This window comes from Plasmodium gaboni, chromosome 9, assembly GCF_001602025.1.
Source record: "Plasmodium gaboni strain SY75 chromosome 9, whole genome shotgun sequence".
NCBI lineage: Eukaryota > Apicomplexa > Aconoidasida > Haemosporida > Plasmodiidae > Plasmodium > Plasmodium gaboni.
Genome location: NC_031489.1, coordinates 1,057,502 through 1,070,532, shown reverse-complemented (window position 1 = coordinate 1,070,532; position 13,031 = coordinate 1,057,502). Strand labels below are relative to the sequence as shown.

At 13.6% G+C, this 13,031-nt stretch overlaps 2 protein-coding genes across 2 annotated transcripts, besides 1 other annotated feature; both read left to right on the top strand.

Annotated features, from left to right (window-relative positions):
- Nucleotides 1–1,679: 1,679 nt before the first annotated feature.
- Nucleotides 1,680–4,436, top strand: PGSY75_0931000 (putative elongation factor Tu; the record flags this gene model as incomplete). The annotated part of the gene is made up of 1 exon (XM_018785714.1): nt 1,680–4,436. The coding sequence occupies one exon, from the start codon at nt 1,680–1,682 to the stop codon at nt 4,434–4,436; it is 2,757 nt and encodes a 918-aa protein (XP_018642055.1).
- A 939-nt stretch (nt 4,437–5,375) lies between these two features.
- On the top strand, nt 5,376–6,075 carry PGSY75_0930900 (putative NifU-like protein; the record flags this gene model as incomplete). Its single annotated transcript, XM_018785713.1, has 2 exons — nt 5,376–5,805; nt 5,927–6,075. The coding sequence occupies 2 exons, from the start codon at nt 5,376–5,378 to the stop codon at nt 6,073–6,075; spliced, it is 579 nt and encodes a 192-aa protein (XP_018642054.1).
- A 2,242-nt stretch (nt 6,076–8,317) lies between these two features.
- Nucleotides 8,318–10,908: a sequence feature (centromere).
- Nucleotides 10,909–13,031: the final 2,123 nt, after the last annotated feature.

The following is a 13,031-nucleotide window of genomic DNA, read 5'->3' as shown; positions in this document are numbered from 1 at the left end:
TTAAAAAAAAAAAAAAAAAAAAAAAAAAAAAAAAATAAATAAAATAAATAAATAAATAAGCTTATTTTAAAATATTATTTTATTAAGTATATAGGAATATAGGAACCAAAAAAAAAAAAAAAAAAAAAAAAAAAAAAAAATGATCATATTTTCAAACTTATTGGAAAATTATTTTTTATATAGCTTAAAACTCAAAATTATGTATAAATAGTAAGGTAGGAAAAGTGAAATGTATAAAAAAAAAAAAAAAAAAAAACATATAATATATATATATTTATTTAAATGTGAATTACAAAAATTAGTAGTACCCATATTATATATATGATCAAATAAATATAATTTCTGACATAATTATTTGTATTTACTTATTTTTATATATATTTATATTTATATATATATATATAATATATTTTTTTATTTTTTTAATTTATTACGTATATATTTTTTATTATAACATCGTCAATTTTTTTATATAGAAATATGGTATGATATATTAGAAGAAAGAAAAAATCTTCATCATATATATTGTATTATCTATCATGAATAAAATAATAAAACATTGAACATATAAATAAATATATATATATTTATATGTTTTCATTTTTGATGTACTTCAAGAATGAAATAAGATATTTTTTTTGTTGTTTTAATTATATGTCCATTTTCTCAACTTCACATATATATAGTGTTCATAATAATACAGATATATAAATAATATATATATATATAACAATACGTTTAATAAATATATATGTGTATAACATTGTCATATTTGCATATCATAAAAAAAAAAATATATATATATATATATATATATATTGTAATGATAATATATTGTATTTAAAAATATATTTATTTATTTATTTTATGGTGCTTTTAATGTTTAACAATATTATATGTATGAAACATATATATTAATCAAAAAAAAAAAAAAAATTGTTATAATATATATTATATAGTTTATATTTTTAAAAGATAATATATAACAATTTTTTTCTTTTATGAAGAATTATTTATTTTCATATGAGTGCTTATGATTTATTTCAAAACCATATAAAAATAAAACATAACTGTTTTTTTATTTTTTTTATTTTGAAGACAACATATTTTCGCATTATTATAAAAAAAAATAAAATAAAATTTAACAAATCCTTCATGAGATCCAAATTTTTTTCTTTTAATATTTTCTGATATCATACAAAACTAATAACTCTTTAATATATATGTATATATATATATATATATTATTGATTTATTTTTAATTTTGTTCAAAGGTTTTCTTTTAATTATATAAGTTTCAAAAAAAAAAAAAAAAAAATTAAGATCCTATATATTCTAATCCTTGAAACCTTTTGTGATATATATGACAATATATGTTCTTATTAATTTATTCATTATGAGAATATAAAATTTTATACCCATAGAATATGTACGTATATATGTATTCAACACATAAGGTTCCATATGTTACATATATATATATTTTTGTGTTTCACAATTTGATTGATCACATTTTAATATTTGAAATAACTATCATTTTGTTTTTGTATTGCACTTTTTAAAAACCACTTGAATAATAAAAAAATAAGCTCACTGAAATAAAAAAAAATATATACATATGTATATATATATATATATATATATATATATTATTTATATTGAAATATTAAGATAAACAAATGAGTAATAAAAGAAGAGGAAAAAGTTTACTTTACGACGATTATGATGATGATTTCGAAGATTATGATAATTATGATGAAAAAGAATATTGCGAATTTGATTGTAAAGAAGAAAAAAAAATTGTTAATATAAAACAAGAAAAGGATAGTAATAAAAAGAAGGGAAATAATAACAATGCCAAAAATGATACAATAAAAAAGAATGAAAATATTAACAATGCCAAAAATGATACAATAAAAAAGAAAGAAAATATTAACCATATCACAAATGATAAAATAAAAAAGAAAGAAAATATTAACCATATCACAAATGATACAATAAAAAAAAAAGAAAATATTATCACATTACAAAATATTAAAGACAACAATAAATATATAATGCTGAACACATTAAATGTACTTGTATTAGGACATATTGATGCTGGTAAATCTACACTAATAGGTGCTTTACTTTATAATTTAAATTATGTTTCTGAACAAACCATAAAAAAATATGAACATGTCAGGGAAAGTGCGAAATATACTTATATATTAGACGAAGAAGAAGATGAAAGAGAAAGAAACATAACTCTTTTTAATAAAAGAAAAGAATTTTATATATATTTTACCAAAGATGATATAAAGTTAGCATATGATATTATAACAAATGAAAATGATTATAATAATGATGAACAGCATAAACAAAATATAGAAAAAAATACAAATGAAACATATACAAATGAAACATATACAAATGAAACATATACAAATGAAACATATACAAATGAAATATGTACAAATAAAAATATTTATGTTAATAAAAACATATTTGAAGATTTTTATAAAAGGAAAGTTATACATGAAGATGTTATATGTATTAAAAAGATAAATATATTTGATACACCTGGTCATAACGAATTAGTAAATAATTTACATACATGCAGTTTTTATGCAGATTGTGCTATATTAGTAGTTGATGCGAATAATATATATAACCAAAAGAACGATGAAACATATAGGAATGTATGTATTTTAAAATCTGTAGGAATTAATAATATCATTATAGTAATCAACAAATTAGATTTATTTGATTATGATATAAAAGTGTTTGAACATATATGTTCTATTATTAAATCATATTTTGAATGTCCTAAAAATGATAGTATTTATGAATTTGTTTTTAATCTTAATTTTTATGTACATAAAAAATGTCTACAAAATGAAAAGAAACAAAAATTATTAGAAAGGAATTTATTATTTACACCTGTTTCAGCATATAAAAATAAAAATATTGTAAACTTTGAACAAAATGAAAACATACCATTATTCAATAATTATCTATGTTTATATAACCAAATTAAATTTATGAATATAAAAAAAGATTTATTTTTCTTTAAATTATGTGAACAAATTTTAGACGAACAAAAAAAAGATTCTTTCACATTAAATTCATATTATAATTTTATTAAAAATAAAAATCATTTATTTTTTGCAAATAATATCTTTTTTAATTTTGATAAGGAAAAAAATCAATTCAATTCAATCAAAAATGTAACAAATGAAGATAACCATTTTGTAGGTGTAGTTCAAGATTTTACTCAATCAAATAATATGATAAAAGCTAGTATTAAAATATTACATGGTTATCTAAAAACAAAAGGTATATCTTATACTTTATTACCATGGAAAGAAAATGTCACCATAAAAAAAATTGAAACAAAAAATGATATCTTTTATAAATTTATAAATATTGACCATTTTTCAACTCTTTTAGCAAATACACCAAATATAATTAATATGATTAAAAATAGCCCTCTTCCACAATCAAAAAATCTAACAAATATAGATAATAAAAATGTAGATAAAGAAAAAAATAAATCAAATACATGTAAGCAACAAAATTATAATATATCATGTTCAAATATTATAAATCATAAATATAATTCGGATCAAAACAATTTTTTTATTTTAAATACCATTGAAAATATATCAGAACTAGCCAAATATTGCTCCATCCAAAATGAACACTTAAATATAACTAATGATATCATTGATAATGTGTACCTTAAAATTGATGATAACAAAATAAATAATGGTTGTATTTTAATAAATACAGAAACATTAGAAAACGAGGAAGAACAAGAAAACAAACAAAATAAAGAAAATAAAGAGAATAAAGAAAATAAAGAGAATAAAGAAAAATGTAACTTATCATTTAATACAATACATAATAATATTTTTCATGTCATCCCTTGTAACAAATTTAAAGTATTAATAAAATTAAATGAAATACGAATTCCACTTATTATAGGTAGACAATATCTTTTTTATTCTTTAAATTTTGCACATAGTGTAACTGTTACAAATATTTTTTCTCTTTATAAAAAAAATATTAGTTCAAATTCTGACAATTTGTCAATTTCATCAAATAAATTAAAGTTTGCTGATAATAAAAATATAACGGATATTGAAAATTATGAAAAAAATTTTAACAAATATATTGATAATAATAATAATAATTTTACATTTTATGAAAAACTTGATAATAAAAAATGTTTACGTAGTCATGATATAGGTATTATAGAAATACAAGTTAATAATAATTCTCTTATTTGTGCACAATATTTCAGAGAGGAATTAAAATATTTTATTTCTTTAGATACACCATTTTTTAATATTTATGATTTTCTCTTTTTTACCATTTCACCATTGTCTCGTTTTATTTTATCTGAAGAAAATCAAATAATTGCCAGTGGATTAATATTAACAAAATCATGAACACAAAAAATTAATAAAATAAATACAAAATATTTTATTAATTATGTAGGATTATTATACTTCATTAAAAAATGAATCATTTTTATATTATTACGTAATTTATAAGAATTTGTCACTTTTCCAACATGTTCTTTCTCATTTGTATTATCACAACAAAAAATCTGTATGTTGTTATATATATATATATGAAAAAAAAAAAAAAAAAAAATATATATATATATATATATATAATAATAATAGGTGAACTTTTTAAATTTAAACATAATATAACAAAAAAATTATATATTTATATAACATAAATATATTTCAAAAATCATTTTTTATATTATGTGTTAAAAATTTCACGTATATGTATAAATGAATATATTAAAATATTATAAACATATTTATTAATACATGATATAAATATATATATAATATAGATATATATATATATATATATATTGTAATTTTTTTTTTTTTTTTTTTTTAAATATCAAATGAAACGTTTATTATTTTTATAAAACTTTATAACGTTTATTTAATAAGCTTCAAAATTATAATATCTTCTTTTCTACCTTTGCATTTACATCATGTTCTTTTTTTAGTTCATTTATTCTTTCATTAATTAATTTATCCCATTCATAAGCAGGCAATTCAATTTCACTAGGTTTGTAAGGAAACATTCTCAAAAATTTTATACAAAAATTATATATATAAATATATAGATAATATTAAAAATATATTTTTTTTAAGTTATGGTCCCTTTTTTTTTCTTTCATAAAATTTTTATTACATTTCTGAATTTTTAAAATAATCCAAAAGAAAAAAAAAAAGAAAAAAAAAAAGAAAATTATAAAATTTAAAAAATGATATTTTTTTATTTTTTAAGAAATTTTTATTGATAATTATTTATTTTCATTTCTATATAATATTAAAAAAAAAAAAGAAAAAGAAAAGATGATTCATTTTAAAAATGCTTTTTCGTATAGACACTCGTTATGCATGATGCGGACTTTTCACTTTAATATTTATAAAAATGTGAAATTTTCAAATTACATAACAAAGGCGCTAAATAAATATATAGTGACAAAAAAAAGTACAAACACAAGGTTTTTTTCCATAATAAATAATTCTGATTATATAAATTATATAAATGAAATAAACAAATTCATTGACACTTTTGAAAAAAATATAGACAACAAGAGTACTAATGAAGAACATATTATTCCTGTATTGGAAAAAATTAAAAATGAAAAAATATATAAAGACAATGAAGATATTATGGAAATTATAAGCAGTATAAAATTATTAATAGAGAAAAGAGTAAGACCAATAATTCTAAATGATGGTGGAGATATTAAATTTATTTGTTTTGATGTAGATAAAGGTAAAACATAATATCACATATTTTACATATTATATATATATATATATATATATTTTATTATATATTACCAATTTATCATTTTGTATTTATTTATGTATTCTTTAATGTTTTAACTTCTTAGGTATAGTTTACGTACAGTTAGAAGGAGCATGTGTTACATGTGCACAAAGTGAAGTAACCCTACAGTATATGATAAAAAACATGCTAACGTATTATATATCTGAAATTAAAGAGATAAAAAATGTTTCAAAAGATGGCATAATTCTTTAAATAAGAAAAAAAAAGAAATTTTTTTAATATATATATATATATAAATTGCAAAAAATATTATTTGATTAGATGTAGAAGAGACTTTTATTAATTCATAAAAAAAATAAAATAAAATAAAATTCATTTATCATAGCATTGTCGACATATAATAAATATTGAATATACCACATAACATATCTCTACATTTGAAGATATTACAAAAACAATAATATTGTCTTTACATGATGTTCTTAAATACACAGAAATGTTATAATAATTTCTAAAATGTGTAGTATTTCTAGTCATATTTTAATTTCTCAATAATATACTTCATTATAGAAAAAAATTTACCTTTCTTTAACAAGATATATACATAATAACTAAATATATAATCACAGTATTATTTTAGTTTATATAATTTATTTTTCATCATGTTTCATTAGTTTCTTTTTATTTGTTTTCATTACTTAAATTATATATTATTTATATATTTGTCTTTTACATTTTTCAAAAAACACAACATTCTTAAATAATATGGATCACATTTGTTTTTCAATTGTCCTTTTATTTTTTTTACTTTTCATAAGAAATATATATAACATTTAGAATTTGCAAACTATTAACTATTTTCATTTTTAAATGAAATATAAATTCTACATACTATATATAAAAGTTGTGAAAAACAATAAAGACTATTTAATATATACCTTAAAATACCATTTGTTATATAATACAATTGTATTATTTTTACTTTGCTTTTTTTAAGATTTTTCTAATAATACAAATTATGGATAGCCATATTGTACTTTATGTTTTATATCTTTTGAAAAAATATCATTATTTGTTTTTATATAATTAAACAACATATATATTAAATGTATATATAAGAAATTATACTAATAAAAAATGTCTGTTAAAAAACATAAACTATCAACAAATAACTATCATTCTGTTCTTATTTAGAACAAAAGTATTTCCATGGAAATTTTACATAATACAAAAAGTATCCTTTCTTATAAAAATAAAAAATATTTTAAAACTATACACATTGAACTATATATATAAAATGTAGAACAAAATATTTCCTGATTAAAGTAAACGTTAAACGAAATGTGTATCTAATCAAATATAAAAAAGTAAAATAATGAATTTTAATGTATCCATGAAAAATATATTTAGGAAAATTCCAATAACATACTCATTTATTGAGGAATGTACACGAAAATTTAAGAAGAAAGTTTTTAAACATGAAAAAAAATATAAAAAAAAAAAGATTCTATATATAAATTATTTCAAAGAAATAGAATAACTTTATTAAAGGTAAAAGAATTTAAATTCCTTTTACCCAATTTTTTATTAAAAATATATATAAAAAAATATATATAACATCATTTACTATTAAAAAGTGTATATAACAGAAATATAGATAAATGATAAAATAATAGGCTTTGTTGCATTTGAAACATAAAAAATATGTATATTGTTAAAATAATATCTTCTAATTATTTATAGAATTATATGCATTTCTTCAATTTTTTTAAAGATTAATATATTTTGTTCTTTTAATATTTTAAGTATTCAAATATATACATGTAATAATATATTTATACATTCTTGTGTTTACATTTGTTTTATTATTGTTAAGAATAAATTTATAATTTCAGTTTATATAGAACAGGAAATGCTAATTTAAATTAATTCCTTCTACGTTATTTTGAATTGGAGTAAAGATTTTAATAATTTCTCTTAATCATAAACATATTATTAACATATTGTTTTTCTTATATACATAATATTATTGAAATTCATAAAAATGGAAGTGTAAATGTATTTTTTACACATTCGAAGGTCTTATAAGGTACATTAAAACAATTATTAAAAATTATATATACATTTTAATTCTTAATAAATTTTAGAACTCAAAGAACATATACATATATTCTAAATAATTATAATAAATATTGACACAAGTACATTAAAAAAAAATATACATCATTTATAAAATCTCAAAATTTTATGCACAAATAAAAATTATTATTATTTTTTTTTAATATATAATATATATTTCATCGAAAAGACAATAGTATTATATTATAGAACTAAAGAATATGTTTCTTGTATAATTTTCTCAATAGATATAAAATTAAAAAAGCATTAGAATTTAAAATACACATATATATATATATATATAAATCATTTGTTCTTATAAAAATTATATTTTGAATATTTTATAGAAATAATATATATAAATGTAATGTTCTTATAAATATTAAATTAATTTATTAATATTAAATATATATTTTTTATAATTATAATATATTAATTATATATTAAAATTAATACACATTAAAAATATACTCTTATATTATTTATTTTAATTAAAACAATATATTTATTAACAATATTTTAATTTATTATTTTTTAATAATTAATTTAAATTAATATATAATAAAAAATTTATTAAATAAAATAAATACATTAAATAATTATATATATAAATTGATTAATTATAAATAAATAAAATAATATATAAATTTAATAATTAAATAAATATATTAATTAAATAAATTAAATAACTAAAATAAATATTAAATAAATAAAATAATTAAATAAATTAATTAAATTAAATATATAAAATAAATATTAATTAAATAAAATAAATAATTAATAAATATAATAAATTAAATAAATAAAATAATATAAAAAATTAATTAATAAAATAATAAATAAAATAAATTAAATAAATATATTAATTAAATAAAGAAAATAATTAATTAAATAATTAAAATAAATTAATCAATAAAATAAATAAAAAAAATTTATATATATATAATATAATATATTAATTAAAAATATTAAATAAATAAAATAATTAAATAAATTAATTAAATTAAATATATAAAATAAATATTAATTAAATAAAATAAATAAATAAAATAAATAAATATATTAATTAAATTAAATAAATAATTAATAAATATAATAAATTAAATAAATAAAATAAAATAAAAAATTAATTAATAAAATAATAAATAAAATAATTAAATAAATATATTAATTAAATAAGGAAAATAATTAATTAAATAATTAAAATAAATTAATCAATAAAATAAATAAAAAATACATATATATAATATAATATATTAATTAAATAAATAAATAAAATAAATTAATCAAATAAAATAAATAAACATATTAATTAAATAAAATAAATAATATATATATAAATAATATATTAAATAAATTAAATAAATATATAATATTAATAAATTCAATTAAATAAATAATAAAAATAAATTAATTAAATATATAAAGTAATAATTATTTAAATTAAATAAATAAAATACATTAATTAAATATATAAATTAATAATTAATTAAATTAAATAAATATAAAAATAAATTATTAATTAAATTAAATAAATATAAAATAAATTATTAATTAAATATATTTATTAAACAAAATAAATAAAATTAATTAATTATATAATAAATAAACTTAAAATGTTTATTTAATTTAAAAGGTATATTAATTTTAATATTAATTAAATTAAATATTCTAATATTATTAAATAATACTTAGTTCATGTATATTATAAAATTTAATTTAATTAAATATTATTTAATATTTATTTTTTTTTAAATTAATTATTAATAATTAAATATAATATAAAATAATATAAAAAGACAATATATATTTATATTTTTTATATAAGTAATATTAAAAAATAAAAATTAATATATATAATATAATTATTATTTAAAAAATTAAATAATTAAATATAATTAAAATAAATATTAATAATAAAATTAAAAAAATATATTATTGTTATTTATTTAATTACTATATATATATATATATTATTTTATTATAATTAAAATAAATATTAATAATAAAATTAAAAAAAATATATTATTGTTATTTATTTAATTACTATATATATATATTATTTTATTATAATTAAAATAAATGTTTATTAATTAATAATAATATTTATTAATATATATATATTAATATGTTATTTATATTAATTAATTAAAATAATATATTAATTTTACACATCCATATAATATATTTAATTTAATAAAGTAGAATTATAAATTAATATATTTATATTTAAATATATTTTAATAATTAAACAATTTATTTTATATTATATTATTAAATTATAATGAATATAATTAAATATATAATAAATTTTATTAAATATTATAATAAAAATAATATTTATATGTTTATACAATAAATTAATTATATATAATAATAATAATATATATATTAATTTTTAATTATTAATAATTAATATTTATAATATTTATTTTAGGTATTTAAATTATTAAAATATTATTATTTAATTAGTGTTATATTTATTAATTATTTAATTATTATAATTTATTATTATTTTATTTTAATTAATTAATTAATTTATTATTATTTTATTTAATTATAAATGATTTAATATATTAAATTTTAATTATATATATAATTATTTATTTATTTATTATTTATTGTTTTTATTTAATATTATATTTAATTACTTTATTTGTAATTTAATTTTAACTATTTATTTATTTTATATATATATATAATTAATTATTTATTTTTTTAATCAACAATTTTTATATTATATACTTTATTATTTTGTATATATTTTTTAAAATAATTTATAAATAATTAAATTAAAATATTATTAATAATTTAATTATTTTAAATTAATTTTTGTTAATTTTTTACATATATATATGTTTTAATTAATTAAAATTTATTTTATTTAATTTTATTTATATTTAATTATTATATTATTATATATATATATTTATTTAAAATTTTATTTTTATTTATTAAATATTATATATATTTATTATTATTAATTATTTAATTTATTATATTTCTTATTAATTTAAATTATTATTTATAAAATATATTTTACATATTACTATGTATTATTAATATCTCATATTTTTATATTAAAGTAAAATTTTTAAATGGAAATTATAATTAGAAATTAATATATTTTTTCACATATAATATATATTTATATTATATATTTTTTAAATAAATAATCACATATATATAGACCTTATATATAAATTTATAAATATTATAGAATGAAATCATTATTTCTTTAGAATTATACATTGCAAATGAATCCATAATAATATTTATTTCATCTGTATTATTATGAGATATTTTATAATTACACACATTCAGTTATTTGAATTAATTTATTTTTTTGTTTTTGTATTCCAACTTAGTATATGAAATGTATGTAAAAATATACAATCTGTATGTAATTTGATGTAATAGTATAATTTAACTTTTAAATCATTACACATATACATTTTGTGGATTATAACATGGATAATTCTTTTTATTCATTGAAATATTATTATATTTACTTCTAGTGAATTGTAATTAATGTATTGAAAATTATTTAATAATATATTACTAAATTTTTTTGTTAAATGTGTAATTTATCAAAATATACAATATGTTTTTCTGAAATGTAATTATTAAATTATATACACATAATATATTTAGCAATATAGAAAAGAACAAATGGATATATATATATATATATAAAACCTTCATGAACAAAGGAATCTTTTAAAATGCAATGATCTCAATATTATAATGTGTTTTAGTTCCTATATAAATAAGAAATCTTTTAAAATATAAATAATCAGAATACTAAATATACTTTGAAGGTTTTAACATTATATAATTGTTTTTTTATTAAAATATTAATATTTATAAAAATGACCAAGGTTATAATGGAACATCTATTTATGAAACATATGGTTTGTATAATTGCGATTAATTTTTTTTTTTAATAGAATCACATGTAAATTTATATTGTTGAATATTATGACAACTTTGTAAAATTAAGTTAATGATCTATATTTTATAAATGTTCAATATTTAATTTATAAAAAAAATGTAAGTGGATAAAAAGGAAAGTAAATACAAAATTTTTAATTTTCAAATAGATATTCATTTTTCAATATTTTGGATTTATATTTAAATAATAAAACTCGTAAACCTTATATAGATTAATAATGTTATCTTAATTTTATATATGAATGCATGAAGCAATAATATAACTTTATAATAATGTTTTAATTAAATGACAATTACCATATAAATAATTCGTTTCATTTACTTTTAATACTTAATAATTGGAAATGATATTCCTTAATTTTTTTATTTTAAATAAAAAAGAAAATATACAACCTTATATAATAAAAACCTTAAAAAAGGAGTTAATATATTTATTGAATTTATTAATTATATTATATATATATAAATTATTGATTTTATATATACTAATATAATATAGACAACAAAAAACTAGGTCACCAATATATTTTTTTATGATATTAACTATGAATACATGTTTATTCTATTAAAATAATAAATTAATTATAGATTATATATATTGTATTATGGATTCTATACATAATAATAAATACTATATAACTGTTTTTAAGAAAAAAAAAAATCCTTTTATATTTACCTAAGGAAATACATAAAAAGAAAAAAGTACATATATTAAAATATTAAAAAAAATAATAATATAGGAATAATAATAAAAAAAAATATATATATAGACAATAAAATTGACTAATGCATTTCATTAATTTTTTTTCTAATTTAATGCTTAAATATTAATAATAAAGTAAAAATATTATAAATGTATTCTTGAAAAAGAAAATTAATCTAATACTTCTATTTTCGAAATATTATATCAAAAATAATCAATAATTAAATGATTACTGAAAAAAACATTGTTCAATATTAATTATACATATATATATATATATATAATATTTTTTTTATTATGGACATTATTTATTAATTATATATAAATCAGTTAAACTTTTTATATATTTTAATAACATGTTTTAAGAATATTTTCTTATTTATATATGCTGATCATCTAGCAAACTATATCATCAATAAAAAAAAAAAAAAAA